This window comes from Oncorhynchus masou, chromosome 27 (assembly GCF_036934945.1).
Source record: "Oncorhynchus masou masou isolate Uvic2021 chromosome 27, UVic_Omas_1.1, whole genome shotgun sequence".
Lineage (NCBI taxonomy): Eukaryota > Metazoa > Chordata > Actinopteri > Salmoniformes > Salmonidae > Oncorhynchus > Oncorhynchus masou.
Window position 1 is genome coordinate 3,841,918 of NC_088238.1, and position 20,706 is coordinate 3,862,623.

Genomic DNA, 20,706 nt, shown 5'->3' on the forward strand with positions numbered 1-20,706 from the left:
ACCACAGTCCACCACAGTCAACCACCAGTCACCACAGTCACCACCAATCACCACAATCCACCACATTCCCACCACAATACCACCAATCCCACCACAATGCCACCACAATCCCACCACAATCCCCACAATGCCACCACAGTCCCACCACAATCCAGCCACAGTCAACCACAGTCCCACCACAATCCCACCACAATCCCACCACATTCCCACCACAGTCCCACCACATCCCACCACAATGCCACCACAATCCACCATAATCCCACAATCCCACCACAATCCCACCACATCAGCCACATTCCCACCACAGTCTCACACAGTTCCACCACAATCACCACAGTCACCACAATCCACCACATTCCACCACAGTCACCACATTCAGCCACATCCCACACAGTCACCACAGTCCACCATTCCACCACAATCCACCTCAGTCACCACAATCCCACCACAATCCAACCACAATCCCACCACAATCACCACAATGCACCACCACCACATCCCACCACAATCCCACCACATTCCCACCACAATCCCACCACAGTCCCACCACATTCCACCACAGTCACCCACAATACCACCACAATCCCACCACAATCCCACCACAATGCCACCACAATCACCACAATCCCACCATCCCACCACAATCCACCACAGTCACCACAATCACCACCACAATCACCACAATCACCACAATCACCACAGTCACCACAGTCCCACCACAATCCAACCACAATCCACCACAATCCCACCACAATCCCACCACAATCCCACCACATTCCCACCACAATCCCACCACAATCACCACAATCCCACCACAATCCACCACAATCCCACCACCAGTCACACCACAATGCCACCACAATCACCACAATCCCACCACAATACCACCACAATCCCACCACAATGCCACCACCAGTCCCACCAGTCCCACCAGTCACCACACCACAATCACACCAATGTCCCACCACAATCCCACCACATCCCCCACATTCCCACCACAATCCAACCACAATCACCACAGTCACCACATTCCCACACTCTCACCACCACATCCCACCACATCCCACAGTCCCACCACAATCCCACCACAATGCCACCACATTCCCACCACAGTCACCACAGTCCAACCACAATCCAACCACAATCCACCACAATCCCACCACACATTCCCACCACAGTCCCACCACAATGCCACCACAATTCCCACCACAGTCCCACCACAATCCAACCACAGTCCAGCCACAATCCCACCACAGTCCCACCAGTCCCACCACAGTCCATCCACAGTCAGCCACAGTCCCACCACAGTCACCACAGTCCAACCACAGTCACCACAGTCCAGCCACAATCCCACCACAGTCCACCACATTCCCACCACAATGCCACCACAATCCCACCACAATGCCACCACAATCCCACCACAATCCCACCACAATGCCACCACAATCACCACAGTCCACCACAGTCCACCACAGTCCCACCACAATCCCACCACAGTCCCACCACATTCCACCACAATCCACCACAATCCCACCACAATGCCACCACATCCCACCACAATCCCACCACAATCCCACCACAATCCCACCACAATCCACCACAGTCCACCACAATCTCACCACAATTCCACCACAGTCACCACAATCCCACCATCACCACAATCCACCACAATCCCACCACCAGTCACCACATTCCACCACAATCCCACACAATCCCACCACAGTCCCACCACATTCCCACAGTCCCACCACAATCACCACAGTCCCACCACCCAATCCACCACAATCCCACCACAATTCCCACCACAATGCCACCACAATCCCACCACATTCCACCACAGTCCACCACATTCCCACCACAATCCCACCACAATCCCACCACAGTTCCACCACAATCCCACCACAATGCCACCACCACAATCACCACATTCCCACCACAATCCCACCACCACAATCACCACAATCCACCACAATCCCACCACAATCACCACAATCCCACCACAGTCACATCACCACAATCACCCACAATCCACCACAATCCCACCACAATCAATCCCACCACAGTCCAACCACAATCCCACCACAATCCCACCACATTCCCACCACAATCTCACCACATTCCCACCACAATCCCACCACAATCCCACCACAATCCCACCACAATCCACCACATTCACCACAGTCACCACAGTCAACCACAATCCACCACAATCCACCACAATCCACCACAATCCACCACATTCCACCACAATCCCACCAATCACCACCACACCACAATCCCACCACAATCCCACCACAATCCACCACAATCCCACCACAGTCCCACCACAATCCCATCACCCCTGCACAATCCACCACAATCCCACCACAATCCACCACAATCCCACCACAATCCCACCACAATCCCACCACAATCCCACCACCAGTCCACCACAATCCACCACAATCCACCACAACCACAATCCCACCTGATCCACCACAGTCCCACCACAGTCAGTCCCACCACAGTCCCACCCACCACAATCCCACCACCACACATTCCCACCACAGTCCCACCACAATGCCACCACAATCCACCACAATCCCACCACCTGATCCCACCCCACCACAATCCCACCACAATCCAACCACAATCCCACCACAATCCCACCAATAATCCCACCACAATCCCACCACAATCCACCACAGTCCCACCACAATCCCACCACAATCCCATTCACCACAATCCACCACAATCCCACCACAATCCACCACCAGTCCCCACAATGCACCACAATCCAACCACCACCAATCCCACCACATTCCCACCACAATCCCACCACAATCCACCACATTCCCACCACAATCCACCACATCCAACCACACTCCACCACATTCCCACCACAATCCCACCACATTCCCACCACATTCCACCACATTCCCACCACAATCCCACCACAATCCCACCACAATCCCACCACAATCACCCACCACAATCCCACCACAATCCACCACAGTCACCACAGTCCCACCACAATCCACCACATGATCCCACCACAATGCCACCACAATCACCACAATCCACCACAATCACCACCACAATCCCACCACAGTCCACCACAGTCCCACCACATTCACCACAATCCCACCACAATCCACCACAATCCCACCACAGTCCCACCACAATCCACCACAATCCACCACATTCCCACCACAATCACCACAATCCCACCACATTCCCACCACAATCCACCACAATCCCACCACAATCCACCACATTCCCACCACAATCACCACATTCCCACCACAATCCACCACCACAGTCCCACCACAATCCCACCACAATGCCACCACATTCCCACCACAATCACCACAATCCAACCACAATCCAACCACAATCCAACCACAATCCCACCATAATCCCACCACATTCCCACCACAGTCCCACCACAATCCCACCACAATCCAACCACAATCCCACCACCACCCCATCCACAATCACCACAATCACCACAGTCCCACCACAATCCCATCACAATCCAACCACAATCCCACCACAGTCCCACCACAATCACCACAATCCACCACAATCCCACCACAATCCCACCACAATCCCACCACAATGCCACCACAATCAATCCACCACAATCCCACCACAATCCACCACAATCCCACAATCCCACCACAATCCCACCACAATCCACCACAATCCAACCACAGTCCCACCACAATCCACCACAGTCCCACCACATCCACCACAGTCCACCACAATCCCACCACAATACCACCACAATCCCACCATAATCACCACAATCCACCACATCCCAACCACATTCCCACCACAATCTCCACAATTCCCACAATCCCACCACAATCCCCACAATACCACCACATTCCCACCACAATCCCACCACATTCACCACAATCCACACCACCAGTCCCACCACAATCCCACCACATTCCCACCACAATCCCACCTCAGTCCCACCACAATCACCACCAGTCAATCCCACCACAATCCCACCAATGCCACCACATCCACCACATTCCCACCACAATCCACCACATTCCACCAATCCCACCACAATCCCACCACAATTCACCACAATCCCACCACCACAATCCCACCACAATCCCACCACAGTCCAGCCACAATCCCACCACAATCCCACCACAATCACCACAATCACCACGTGATCTCACCTCCCACCACAATCCACCTGATCACCACAATCACCACAGTCCCACCACAGTCCCACCAGCAACCACAATCCCACCACAATCCACCCACCACCAATCCACCACAATCACACCACAGTCCCACCACAATCCCACCACAATCCCACCACAATCACCAATCCCACCACAATCCACCACAATCCCACCACATCCCACCACAATCACACCACAATCACCACCACAATCCCACCACAATCCCACCACAATCCCACCACAGTCCCACCACAATCCAGCCACCATCCCACCAATCCCACCACATTCCCACCACAATCTCACCACATTCCCACCACAATCCACCACATCCCACCACAATCACCACAATCCCACCACAATGCACCACATTCCCACCACAGTCCCACCACAGTCCAGCCACAGTCCACCACAATCCAACCACAATCCCACCATAGTCACCACATTCCCACCACAGTCACCACAATGCCACCACAATACAACCAATCCCACCACAATCAGCCACCACAATCCCACCACAGTCCCACCACAGTCCCACCACAATCCCATCACAATCACCACAGTCACCACCACAATCCACCACAATCCACCACAGTCACCACAATCCACCACAATCCCACCACAATCCCACCACAATCCCACCACAATCCACCACAATCCCACCACAATCCCACCACAATCCCACCACAATCCAGCCACAGTCACCACAGTCCAGCCACATCACCACAATCCACCACAGTCCCACCACAATCCCACCACAATTCCCACCACATCCACCACCAGTCCAACCACAATCCCACCACACCATACCATCACCACATCACCACAGTCCCACCACAATCCAACCACATTCCCACCACCACATCCCACCACAATCCCACCACCACCACATTCCCACCACAATCCCACCACATTCTTCCCACCACCACCAATCACCACATTCCCACCACAATCCCCTCAGTCCCACCACAATCCCACCACAATCCAACCACAATCCCACCACAATCCACCAATGCCACCTGATCCCACCACATTCCCACCACAATCCCACCACATTCCCACCACAATCCCACCACATCCCACCACAATTCCACCAATCCCACCACAATCACCACCATCACCACAATCCCACCACAATCCACCACAATCCCACCACAATCCCACCACAATCCACCACAATCTCACCAATCACCACAATCCCACCACAATCACACCACAATCCCACCACAATCCCACCACAATCCACCACAATCCCACCACAATCCCACCACAATCCCATCCACAATACCACCACAATCCCACCACAATCCCACCACAATCCACCACAATCCAACCACAATCCACCACAATCCCACCACAATCCCACCACAATCCACCACAGTCCAACCACAATCCCACCACAATCCACCACAATCCCACCATAATCCCACCACAATCCACCACAATCCCACCACAGTCAACCACATTCCCACCACAATCTCACCACAGTCCCACCACAATCCCACCACAATCCCACATTCACCACAATCCCACCACATTCCCACCACAATCCCACCACAATCCCAACCCACAGTCCCACCACAATCCCACCTCAATCCCACCACAGTCCCACCACAATCCAACCACAATCCCACCACAATGCCACCACAATGCCACCACAATCCCACCACATTCCCACCACCAGTCACCACATTCCCACCACAATCCACACAATCCCAACACCACAATCCCACCACCAGTCCACAATCCACCACAATCACCACCAGTCCCACCACAGTCCCACCACAATCCACCACAATCTCACCACAATCCACCACAATCCCACCACATCACCACAGTCACCACAATACCACCACAATCCCACCACAGTCCCACCACAATCCAACCACAGTCACCACAGTCCCACCACAATCCACCACAGTCCCACCACCAACCACAATCCACCACAATCACCACAGTCCAACCACATCCAACCACAGTCCCACCACAATCCACCACAATGCCACCACAATCCACCACAGTCATCCAACCAGTCAGCCACAGTCCCACCACAATGCCACCACAATCCCACCAGTCCAACCACAGTCCCACCACGTTCCCACCACAGTCCCACCACAATCAACCACATTCCCACCACATTCCCACCACAATCCAACCACCAGTCCCACCACATTCCCACCACAATCCCACCACATTCCCACCACATTCCCACCACAATCCAACCACAATCCCACCACATTCCCACCACAATCCCACCACATTATCGCCACAATCCCACCACAATCCAACCACAATCCCACCACAATCCAACCACAATCCCACCACAATCCCACCACATTACCACCACAATCCCACCACAATACCACCACAATCCCACCACAATACCACCACAATCACACCACAATACCACCACAATCCCACCACAATCCCACCACAATACCACCACAATCCCACCACAATACCATCACAATCCCACCACAATCCCACCACAATCACACCACAATCACACCACAATCCCACCACAATCCCACCACAATCCCACCACATTCCCACCACAATCCAACCACAATCCCACCACAATCCCACCACATTCCCACCACAATCTCACCACATTCCCACCACAATCCCACCACAATCCCACCACAATCCCACCACAATCCCACCACAATCCCACCACAATACCACCACATTCCCACCACAATCCCACCACAATCCAACCACAATCCAACCACAATCCAACCACAATCCCACCATAATCCCACCACATTCCCACCACAATCCCACCACAATACCACCACAATACAACCACAATCCCACCACAATCCCACCACAATCCAACCACAATCCCACCACAATCCCACCACAATCCCACCACAATCCCATCACAATCCAACCACAATCCCACCACAATCCCACCACAATCCAACCACAATCCCACCACAATCCAACCACAATCCCACCACAATCCACCACAATCCCACCACAATCCCACCACATTCCCACCACAATACCACCACAATCCCACCACAATACCACCACAATCCCACCACAATCCCACCACAATACCACCACAATCCCACCACAATCCAACCACAATCCAACCACAGTCCCACCACAATCCCACCACAATCCCACCACATTCCCACCACAATCCAACCACAATCTCACCACAATCCAACCACAATCCAACCACAATCCCACAACAATCCTTGAACAATTTATCCGCTCTAGTAAAATGTTTTATGTTTTAATAATTCAGTCAATATAACTCTAAAAGTTTGGAGTATCTTCATCCATAGTCCAGCTGTTGCATTTATTAGAATGTTTTTAAAATCCTTTAAGAGTTATGATGACTGTTTCTATTGCCATTTTATTTATTGAACCTTTAATTAACTGGGAAAGTCAGTTTATGAACAAATGTATTATTTACAATGACGACCTACCCCGGCCGAACTCAGACGACGCTGGGCTAGTTATGCTCCGCCTTATGGGACTCCCAATCAAGGCCGGTTGTGATACAGCCTCTGTAGTGATGGGTCTGTAGTGACTTAGACCGCTGTGATACAGCCTGGAATCGAACCAGGGTCTGTAGTGACGCCTCTTGCACTGAGATGCAGTGTCTTAGACCGCTGTGATACATCCTGGAATCGAACCAGGGTCTGTAGTGACAACTCTAGCACTGAGATGCAATGTCTTAGACCGCTGTGATACAGCCTGGAATCAAACCAGGGTCTGTAGTGACACCTCTAGCACTGAGATGCAGTGTCTTAGACCGCTGTGATACAGCCTGGAATCAAACCAGGGTCTGTAGTGACGCATCTTGCACTGAGATGCAGTGTCTTAGACCGCTGTGATACATCCTGGAATCGAACCAGGTTCTTTAGTGACGCCTCTAGCACCGAGATGCAGTGTCTTAGACCGCTGTGATACAGCCTGGAATCAAACCAGGGTCTGTAGTGACACCTCTAGCACTGAGATGCAGTGTCTTAGACCGCTGTGATACAGCCTGGAATCGAACCAGGGTCTGTAGTAAGGCCTCTTGCACTGAGATGCAGTGTCTTAGACCGCTGTAATACATCCTGGAATCGAACCAGGGTCTGTAGTGACACCTCTAGCACTGAGATGCAGTGTCTTAGACCGCTGTGATACAGCCTGGAATCGAACCAGGGTCTGTAATAACGCCTCTAGCACTGAGATGCAGTGTCTTAGACTACTGTGATACATCCTGGAATCGAACCAGGGTCTGTAGTGACACCTCTAGCATTGAGATCCTGTGTCTTAGACCGCTGTGATACAGCCTGGAATCGAACCAGGGTCTGTAATAACGCCTCTAGCACTGAGATGCAGTGTCTTAGACCGCTGTGAAACATCCTGGAATCGTACCAGGGTCTGTAGTGACGCCTCTTGCACTGAGATACAGTGTCTTAGACCGCTGTGAAACATCCTGGAATCAAACCAGGGTCTGTAGTGACGCATCTAGCACTGAGATGCAGTGTTTTAGACCGCTGTGAAACATCCTGGAATCAAACCAGGGTCTGTAGTGACGCCTCTAGCACTGAGTTGCAGTGTCTTAGACCGCTGTGAAACATCCTGGAATCGTACCAGGGTCTGTAGTGACGCCTCTTGCACTGAGATACAGTGTCTTAGACCGCTGTGATACATCCTGGAATCAAACCAGGGTCTGTAGTGACGCCTCTAGCACTGAGATGCAGTGTTTTAGACCGCTGTGAAACATCCTGGAATCAAACCAGGGTCTGTAGTGACGCCTCTAGCACTGAGGTGCAGTGTCTTAGACCGCTGTGAAACATCCTGGAATCGTACCAGGGTCTGTAGTGACGCCTCTAGCACTGAGATGCAGTGTCTTAGACCGCTGTGAAACATCCTGGAATCAAACCAGGGTCTGTAGTGACACCTCTAGCACTGAGATGCAGTGTCTTAGACCGCTGGGCCACTCGGGAGCCATGACATCACACTCATACTTCAGTTTGTCCCGCCAGGAATACAGACAGAATATAAACTCTAAACGTATTCCTCAGACATAAAACGCCTGCTGCTTTAACAGAGTGATTGACTGCAGTAATTAAGCCAATACTGTTGTTTACTCACGTAAGGCAACAAACATTGTTATTATTTTGAGTCCCAAATGACACCCTATTCCTTATATAGTGCACTACTGTAGACCAGAGCCCTATTCCCTATATAGTGCACTACATTAGACCAGGGCCCTTTTCCCTATATAGTGCACTACTTTAGACCAGAGCCCTATTCCCTATATAGTGCACTACTTTAGACCAGAGCCCTATTCCCTATATAGTGCACTACTTTAGACCAGAGCCCTATTCCCTATATAGTGCACTACTTTTATCCATTATTATTATCTGGTTACAGCATCCCTTCTATATTGTAATCAGAAGAATATTGAGTGTCTTAATGTCTTTGAAAAACTACAAAACAAAACATTGAAATCTGCCCCTGGTATTATCACAGGGTTATTATATCTTACCGAGTGTTGTGGACATTTCTATTAGAAGGTAATTTCACCCAAAATGTGCTTGGTGTTGCTTTTGAATAACGGTCAACTCCTGAATAAGAATCAAATTGTTTTGTTTGTTCCATTGAGAGATGTTGTGTTATTGTTTTCGTGGAGAGATGGAGAGATGGCGTGCAGCAACGATTTTCTGGCCAACATTTACTTCCGTAGAGAATAATCTAGTTGAGCATAATTACCGTAATTCAGTATTACATTATCAATGTTTAATTACTTTTTTTAATAAGAATCAACACACAATCTGGGATGCCTTATAATAACTAAATTTAGTGGAATATAATGTTATACAATAAGGACTCCATTGTCACGCCCTGACCTTAGAGATCCTTTAAATTCTCTATTTAGTAGGTCAGGGTGTGACTAGGGTGGGAAATCTATGTTTATATTTCTTTTGTTGGCAGAGTATGGTTCCCAATCAGAGGCAGCTGTCTATCGTTTTCTCTGATTGGGGATCATACTTAGGCAGCCCTTTTTCCCACCTTCAGTTGTGGGATCTTGTCTTTGTTTGTTGCATGTGTTGCACTACAAAGTTTTACGTTCGTTGTGTAGTTTATTTTTTATTTTTTGGTGGAACATTAAAAAATAAAATGTACGCCTACAACGCTGCACCTTGGTCTTCATTTAACGACGGATGTAACAGACTCCATTAAGATGAATATAATGTTATAAATAAGGACTCCATTAAGAGGAATATAATGTTATAAATGAGGACTCCATTAAGAGGAATATAATGTTATAAATGAGGACTCCATTAAGAGGAATATAATGTTATAAATGTGGACTCCATTAAGAGGAATATAATGTCATAAATAAGGACTCCATTAAGAGGAATATAATGTTATACAATAAGGACTCCATTTAGAGGAATATACTGTTATACATTAAGGACTCCATTATGAGGAATATAATGTTAAACAATAAGGACTTCATTAATGAGGAATATAAAGTTATAAATAAGGACTCCATTAAGAGGAATATAATGTTAAACAATAAGGACTCCATTAAGAGGAATATAATGTTATAAATAAGGACTACATTAAGAGGAATATAATGTTATACAATAAGGACTCCGTTAAGAGGAATATGTTAAACAATAAGGACTCCGTTAAGAGGAATATAATGTTATAAATGAGGACTCCATTAAGAGGAATATACTGTTATAAATAAGGACTACATTAAGAGGAATACAGAAGGAATGGAGCGAGAACGACTGTGATTTCCTCTGGGATTCATCATGCAGATACGTATTCTCTGGCAATGGAGTCGCTCATTGTTTTAAAGAGAAGAAAGTACTAACCCGTCTGGCAGATGTTTTATTAAACTATACAAAGTGGATAACTGGCATTTTAGATGTTTGATAACCGTGTTGTAACCGCTCAGGCTGAGACGTGACAATGTCCTCTAAATCTCCACCTCTCCCTCCATGACACGGACGGGACAGAGAGCTTAACATCAAACATCATTATTCACAACTCAGGTCTCCCTCTCTCTGTCTCTTTTGTTCTCTTTCTCCCCCTCTCTCTCTCTCTCTCTCTGTCTACCACACTCTTCTCTCTCTCTCTCTCTCTCTCTCTCTCTCTCTCTCTCTCTCTCTCTCTCTCTTTCTCCCTCTCTCTCTCTCTGTCTACCACACTCTTCTCTCTTTCTCCCTCTCTCTCTCTATATCTCTCTCTCTCTCTCTCTCCCTCTCCCTCTTGTTCTCTCTCCCTCTCTCTCTCTCTGTCTACCACACTCTTCTCTCTCTCTCTCTCCCTCTCTCTCTTGTTCTCTCTCCCTCTCTCTCTCTCTGTCTACCACACTCTTCTCTCTCTCTCTCTCTCTCTCCCTCTCTCTCTTGTTCTCTCTCCCTCTCTCTCTCTCTCTGTCTACCACACTCCTCTCTCTCTCTCTGTCTACCACACTTCTCTCTCTCTCTCTCTCTCCCTCTCTCTCTTGTTCTCTCTCCCTCTCTCTCTCTCTGTCTACCACACTCCTCTCTCTCTCTCTCTCTCTCTCTGTCTACCACACTTCTCTCTCTCTCTCTCTCTCTCTCTCTCTCTCTCTCTCTCTCTCTCTCTCTCTCTCTCCCTCGCTCTCTCTTTCCCAGTCTCCCGTAACATCCCAGAAGGCTGACATTAGCATCTTGCTTTTTTTTCGGGAGAGAAATCAATTTTCATAACAAATGAGCTATTAACTACCCAGAAGGCTTTTCTCCTTTTCCTTCCTGCCATCTCGTGGTGCAGTCGTGCCTCACCCTATCTGAGAAGGTTAGGTGAGGGAGAGGTGTGAAGTGTGGATTTCTTGAGTGTGGGATTATTCGAATTTACAAAGACGTTTTTTTTTCTCGTAAATGTTTTGGGGTGTTTAGTACATTTCGAAGAGCTCTCATCACATTAGAATAATAATTATCTTGGATTGATGGATTATATTGGAATCAAACCTTCCTCAGACTCTTTGAAAGGTATTATCCCCCATCGTCTTCAGTAGGAGGAGTTCAATCATTAAACGACGCACAGTAAAATACTGTTCCCTGGAACCCGCTACGTTTCCCCAAACATTACCTCGGTACATCCAGTACATTTACCTCAGCTTTATAACGCTGTCTCTATTTAACCTTTAATTAACCAAGTAGTCCTGTTGAGGCCAGAGACATCTTTATTTAACTATGTAGTCGTGTTGAGGTCAGAGACCTCTTTATTTAACCATGTAGTCCTGTTGAGGCCAGAAGACCTCTTTATTTAACCATGTAGTCCTGTTGAGGTCAGAGACATCTTTATTTAACCATGTAGTCCTGTTGAGGCCAGAAGACCTCTTTATTTAACCATGTAGTCCTGTTGAGGTCAGAGACATCTTTATTTATTAGCCAAGTAGTCATGTTGAGGTCAGAGACCTCTTTATTTAACCATGCAGTCCTGTTGAGGCCAGAAGACCTCTTTATTTAACCAAGTAGTCCTGTTGAGGCCAGAAGACCTCTTTATTTAACTATGTAGTCCTGTTGAGGTCAGAGACTTCTTTATTTAACCATGTAGTCCTGTTGAGGTCAGAGATCTCTTTATTTAACTATGTAGTCCTGTTGAGGTCAGAGACATCTTTATTTAACTATGTAGTCCTGTTGAGGTCAGAGACCTCTTTATTTAACCAAGTAGTCCTGTTGAGGTCAGAGACCTCTTTATTTAACCATGTAGTCCTGTTGAGGCCAGAAGACCTCTTTATTTAACCATGTAGTCCTGTTGAGGTCAGAGACATCTTTATTTAACCAAGTAGTCCTGTTGAGGCCAGAAGACCTCTTTATTTAACTAAGTAGTCCTGTTGAGACCCGGAAGACCTCTTTATTTAACTATGTAGTCCTGTTGAGGTCAGATACCTCTTTATTTAACTAAGTAGTCCTGTTGAGGTCAGATACCTCTTTATTTAACTATGTAGTCCTGTTGAGGTCAGATACCTCTTTATTTAACTAAGTAGTCCTGTTGAGGTCAGATACCTCTTTATTTAACTATGTAGTCCTGTTGAGGCCAGAAGACCTCTTTATTTAACTAAGTAGTCCTGTTGAGACCCGGAAGACCTCTTTATTTAACTATGTAGTCCTGTTGAGGTCAGAAGACCTCTTTATTTAACTATGTAGTCCTGTTGAGGCCAGAAGACCTCTTTATTTAACTAAGTAGTCCTGTTGAGGCCAGAAGACCTCTTTCCAAGTGCCTCCCTGCTGTATTCATTGTTTTTTTCTATAGTAGTGTTTGACACCTATCTCGTGGTTTTTCATCGACCTCTCTGACCTCTCTGACCTTTGGCCTCTGACCCTCAGGAGAAGCAGCGTTTCCTGACTGATGTTCTCCATGAGGTGATGCTGCTGGACGGTCTGGCCAGCTCCCATCCTATCTCTCAGGAGGTGTACGACGCCACGGACATAGACAGAGTGTTCGACTGGATCGCATACAAGAAGGTAAGCTATTGGTATGCCATGCACACAGGCACACCCCTACGTATAAACCCTCAGCCATGCACACAGGCACACCCCTACGTATAAACCCTCAGCCATGCAAACAGGCACACCCCTACGTATAAACCCTCAGCCATGCACACAGGCACACCCCTACGTACAAACCCTCAGCCATGCAAACAGGCACACCCCTACGTATACACCCTCAGCCATGCAAACAGGCACACCCCTACGTATAAACCCTCAGCCATGCACACAGGCACACCCCTACGTACAAACCCTCAGCCATGCAAACAGGCACACCCCTACGTACAAACCCTCAGCCATGCAAACAGGCACACCCCTACGTACAAACCCTCAGCCATGCAAACAGGCACACCCCTACGTATAAACCCTCAGCCATGCAAACAGGCACACCCCTACGTATAAACCCTCAGCCATGCACACAGGCACACCCCTACGTATAAACCCTCAGCCATGCAAACAGGCACACCCCTACGTATAAACCCTCAGCCATGCACACAGGCACAACCCTACGTATAAACCCTCAGCCATGCAAACAGGCACACCCCTACGTATAAACCCTCAGCCATGCAAACAGGCACACCGCTACGTATAAACCCTCAGCCATGCACACAGGCACACCCCTACGTACAAACCCTCAGCCATGCACACAGGCACACCGCTACGTATAAACCCTCAGCCATGCACACAGGCACACCGCTACGTATAAACCCTCAGCCATGCACACAGGCACACCGCTACGTATAAACCCTCAGCCATGCACACAGGCACACCGCTACGTATAAACCCTCAGCCATGCAAACAGGCACACCGCTACGTATAAACCCTCAGCCATGCAAACAGGCACACCCCTACGTATAAACCCTCAGCCATGCAAACAGGCACAACCCTACGTATAAACCCTCAGCCATGCAAACAGGCACACCCCTACGTATAAACCCTCAGCCATGCAAACAGGCACACCCCTACGTATAAACCCTCAGCCATGCACACAGGCACACACGTACACAAATATACACACGTACACACATACACACATACACACATACACACATACACACATACACACACACACACACACATACACACGTACACACATACACACACACGTACACACGTACACACGTACACACATACACACAAACAACCAGGCTTCTTTTCTTCCTAAATTCCAAATGATCTTTCCTCTGTGTTGATACAGTGAACTGGATGCTGGGATGATGAGTCCCAACTTCTCACATATGATATTCCACAGTAACACCTCACCTGTATTGTGATATTCCACAGTAACACCCCACCTGTATTGTGATATTCCACAGTAACACCCCACCTGTATTGTGATATTCCACAGTAACACCCCACCTGTATTGTGATATTCCACAGTAACACCCCACCTGTATTGTGATATTCCACAGTAACACCTCTACCTCACCTGTATTGTGATATTCCACAGTAACACCTCAACCACACCTGTATTGTGATATTCCACAGTAACACCTCAACCACACCTGTATTGTGATATTCCACAGTAACACCTCAACCACACCTGTATTGTGATATTCCACAGTAACACCTCAACCACACCTGTATTGTGATATTCCACAGTAACACCTCAACCTCACCTGTATTGAGATATTCCACAGTAACACCTCAACCACACCTGTATTGTAATATTCCACAGTAACACCCCACCTGTATTGTGATATTCCACAGTAACACCTCTACCTCACCTGTATTGTAATATTCCACAGTAACACCTCACCTGTATTGAGATATTCCACAGTAACACCTCTACCTCACCTGTATTGTGATATTCCACAGTAACACCTCACCTGTATTGAGATATTCCACAGTAACACCTCACCTGTATTGAGATATTCCACAGTAACACCTCAACTGTATTGTGATATTCCACAGTAACACCTCAACCACACCTGTATTGTGATATTCCACAGTAACACCTCAACCACACCTGTATTGTGATATTCCACAGTAACACCTCAACCACAGCTGTATTATAATATTCCACAGTAACACCTCACCTGTATTGAGATATTCCGCAGTAACACCCCACCTGTATTGTGATATTCCACAGTAACACCCCACCTGTATTGTAATATTCCACAGTAACACCTCTACCTCACATGTATTGTAATATTCCACAGTAACACCTCACCTGTATTGAGATATTCCACAGTAACACCTCACCTGTATTGTAATATTCCGCAGTAACACCCCACCTGTATTGTAATATTCCGCAGTAACACCTCAAACACACCTGTATTATAATTTTCCACAGTAACACCTCAACCACACCTTTATTACATACTAAACTATGACAACACACCTGTATAATAATTTTCCACAGTAACTCCACACCTGCATTGTGATATTCCACAGCGTTTAGATCGAATTCATGTGCTGGGTGCTTGATGTGAACAGTTTGGGTTTAATAAAAAATAAAATAAACTTTGCATATCAATGAGAGAGGGACTTTTCCTTCAAAATGAGAATGAGGTGCAGGGAGGAGACGAAGAGAGTTGTAGGGGGGAGGGGGGAGAGAGAAAGAGAGAAAGAGATAGAGAGAGAAAGCGAGAGATGGGGTAGAGAGATGGGGAGAGAGAGAAAGCGAGAGTTGGGGGAGAGAGAGATGGGGAGAGAGAGAGAGAGAGTGTCACGCCCTGGTCTATATTTATTATGTTATCTTCATTTATTGGGTCAGGCCAGGGTGTGACATGGGTTTGTTTGTAGTGTGTTTCGTCTTGGGGTTGTGTGGGGTGTACAGATTAGTCTATGGCTGCCTGAGGCGGTTCTCAATCAGAGTCATCATTGTCTCTGATTGAGAACCATATTTAGGTAGCCTGGGTTTCACTGTGTGTTTGTGGGTGATTGTTCCTGTCTCTGTGTTTGTTGCACCAGTCAGGGCTGTTTCGGTTTTCGACGTTTGTTGTTTTGTATTATTCGTGTTCTTCATCATTAAAGACGTATCGAACAAACCACGTTGCATTTTGGTCCGATCCTTGTTCCACCTCTTCGTCAGAGGAGGAGTTGGAAGAAAGCCATTACAGAGAGAGAGAGAGAGATGGGGGAGAGAGAGAGAGATGGGGGAGAGAGAGCGAGATGGGGGGAGGGAGAGAGAGGGAGAGAGATGGGGGGAGGGAGAGAGAGAGAGAGAAAGAAAGAAAGAAAGAAAGAAAGAAATAAAGAAAGAAAGAAAGAAAGAAAGAGAGGACGTGTGGTAGACAGAGAGAGAGAGAGAGAGAGAGGGAGAGAGAGAGAGAGAGGGAGAGAGAACAAAAGAGAGAGAGAGAGAGAGAGAGAGAGAGAGAGAGAGAGAGAGAGAGAGAGAGAGAGAGAGAGAGAGAGATGGAGAGCAGGCCCCTGGGGTATGATAGCACAATAAACAGCTCATCTAGGGAGCAGGCTAAATCTCAGTAATCACATCTCTCCAGATAAATGGTTTTATATAGCCCTGTGAAAGAAACAATGTGCATGACTGCATAGCAAGCAACAGACAACAAGTGTACAGGATGTGGAATATGATGTCTCTGTCCTATGAAACAGTGTTCATCACTGCAGACCAATCAAATCAATGTATATTGGTCGCGCACGCACATTTAGCAGATGTTATCACAGGCGCAGTGTAATGCTGATGTCCCTGTGTTTATCTTCCTACCGAACAATACAAAACAATACACACAAATGCCCCCAAAATAAAAAAGAGATTCAGAAATATAGAAATATCAGAACAAGTAATGTCATTATTTGGATGGTGTGTATAGACAGTATAGACAGTAGTTATATAGGATGGTGTGTATAGACAGTAGTTATATAGGATGGTGTGTATAGACAGTAGTTATATAGGATGGTGTCTATAGACAGTAGTTATATAGGATACTGTGTGTAGACAGTAGTTATATAGGATGGTGTTTCTAGACAGTTGTTATATATAGGATGGTGTGTATAGACAGTAGTTATATAGGATGGTGTGTATAGACAGTAGTTATATAGGATGGTGTGTGTAGACAGTAGTTATATAGGATGGTGTGTATAGACAGTAGTTATATAAGATGGTGTGTATAGAGAGTAGTTATATAGGATGGTGTGTATAGACAGTAGTTATATATGATGGTGTTTATAGACAGTTGTTATATATAGGATGGTGTGTATAGACAGTAGTTATATAGGATGGTGTGTATAGACAGTAGTTATATAGGATGGTGTGTATAGACAGTAGTTATATAGGATGGTGTGTATAGACAGTATAGACAGTAGTTATATAGAATGGTGTGTATAGACAGTAGTTATATAGGATGGTGTGTATAGACAGTAGATATATAGAATGGTGTGTATAGACAGTAGTTATATAGAATGGTGTGTATAGACAGTAGTTATATAGGATGGTGTGTATAGACAGTATAGACAGTAGTTATATAGGATGGTGTGTATAGACAGTATAGACAGTAGTTATATAGGATGCTGTGTATAGCCAGTAGTTATTTAGGATGGTGTGTATAGACAGTAGTTATATAGGATGGTGTGTGTAGACAGTAGTTATATAGGATGGTGTGTATAGACAGTAGTTATATAAGATGGTGTGTATAGACAGTAGTTATATAGGATGGTGTGTATAGACAGTAGTTATATAGGATGGTATGTATAGACAGTAGTTATATAGGATGGTGTGTATAGACAGTAGTTAAATAGGATAGTGTGTATAGACAGTAGTTATATAGGATGGTATGTATAGACAGTAGTTATATAGGATGGTGTGTAGACAGTAGTCATATAGGATGGTGTGTATAGACAGTATGGACAGTAGTTATATAGGATGGTGTGTATAGACAGTAGTTATATAGGATGGTGTGTATAGACAGTAGTTATATAGGATGGTGTGTATAGACAGTATAGACAGTAGTTATATAGAATGGTGTGTATAGACAGTAGTTATATAGGATGGTGTGTATAGACAGTAGTTATAAAGGATGGTGTGTATAGACAGTAGTTATATAGAATGGTGTGTATAGACAGTAGTTATATAGAATTGTGTGTATAGACAGTAGTTATATAAGATGGTGTGTATAGACAGTAGTTATATAGGATGGTGTGTATAGACAGTAGTTATATAGAATGGTGTGTATAGACAGTAGTTATATAGGATGGTGTGTATAGACAGTATAGACAGTAGTTATATAGGAAGGTGTGTATAGACAGTAGTTATATAGGATGGTGTGTATAGACAGTAGTTATATAGAACTGTGTGTATAGACAGTAGTTATATAGGATGGTGTGTATAGACAGTATAGACAGTAGTTATATAGGATGGTGTGTATAGACAGTAGTTGTATATGATGGTATGTATAGACAGTAGTTATACAGAATGGTGTGTATAGACAGTAGTTGTATAGGATCGTGTGTATAGACAGTATAGACAGTAGTTATATAGAATGGTGTGTATAGACAGTAGTTATATAGGATGGTGTGTATAGACAGTAGTTATATAGGATGGTGTGTATAGACAGTAGTTATATAAGATGGTGTGTATAGACAGTAGTTATATAGGATGGTGTGTATATACAGTAGATATTATGGTATGGTGTGTATAGACAGTAGTTATATAGGGTGGTGTGTATAGACAATATAGACCGTAGTTATATAGGATGGTGTGGATAGACAGTAGTTATATAGGATGGTATGTATAGACAGTAGTTATAATAGGATGGTGTGTATAGACAGTAGTTATATAGGATGGTGTGTACAGCCAGTCGTTATATAGGATGGTGTATATAGACAGTAGTTATATAGGATGGTGTGTATAGACAGCAGTTGTATAAGATGGTGTGTATAGACAGTAGTTATATAGGATGGTGTGTATAGAGAGTAGTTATATAGAATGGTGTGTATAGACAGTAGTTATATAGGATGGTGTGTATAGACAGTAGTTATATAAGATGGTGTGTATAGACAGTAGTTATATAGGATGGTGTGTATAGAGAGTAGTTATATAGTATGGTGTGTATAGACAGTAGTTATATAGGACTGTGTGTATAGACAGTAGTTATATAGGGTGGTGTGTATTGACAGTAGTTATATAGGATGGTGTGTATAGACAGTAGTTATATAGGATGGTGTGTATAGACAGTAGTTATATAGGATAGTGTGTATAGACAGTAGTTATATGGGATGGTGTGTGTAGACAGTAGTTATATATTATCATGTGTATAGACAGTAGTTATATAGGGTGGTGTGTATAGACAGTAGTTATTTAGGATGGTGTTTATAGACAGTTGTTATATATAGGATGGTGTGTATAGACAGTAGTTATATAGGATGGTGTGTATAGACAGTAGTTATATAGGAGGGTGTGTATAGACAGTATAGATAGTAGTTATATAGTATGGTGTGTATAGACAGTAGTTATATAGGGTGGTGTGTATAGACAGTAGTTATATAGGGTGGTGTGTATAGACAGTAGTTATATAGGATGGTGTGTATAGACAGTAGTTATATAGGAGGGTGTGTATAGACATTATAGACAGTAGTTAAATAGGATGGTGTGTATAGACAGTAGTTATATAGGATGGTGTGTATACACAGTATAGACAGTAGTTATATAGGATGGTGTGTATAGACAGTATAGACAGTAGTTATATAGGATGGTGTGTATAGACAGTATAGACAGTAGTTATATATGATGGTGTGTATAGACAGTAGTTATATAGGATGGTGTGTATAGACAGTAGTTATATAAGATGGTGTGTATAGAGAGTAGTTATATAGGATGGTGTGTATAGACAGTAGTTATATATGATGGTGTTTATAGACAGTTGTTATATATAGGATGGTGTGTATAGACAGTAGTTATATAGGATGGTGTGTATAGACAGTAGTTATATAGGATGGTGTGTATAGACAGTAGTTAAATAGGATGGTATGTATAGACAGTAGTTATATAGGATGGTGTGTAGACAGTAGTTATATAGGATGGTGTGTATAGACAGTATAGACAGTAGTTATATAGAATGGTGTGT

The 20,706-nt window shown here is 45.5% G+C and overlaps 1 protein-coding gene across 1 annotated transcript in view; it reads left to right on the top strand.

The window, feature by feature from the left end:
- LOC135515572 (thyrotropin-releasing hormone-degrading ectoenzyme-like) overlaps positions 1-20,706 on the top strand; it is a 484,406-nt gene that overhangs the window by 273,907 nt on the left and 189,793 nt on the right. Inside the window, exon 6 of the mRNA XM_064939193.1 lies at positions 13,517-13,654. Within this exon, the coding sequence (XP_064795265.1) occupies positions 13,517-13,654 (138 nt within the window). The remainder of the gene's footprint in view (positions 1-13,516; positions 13,655-20,706) is intronic.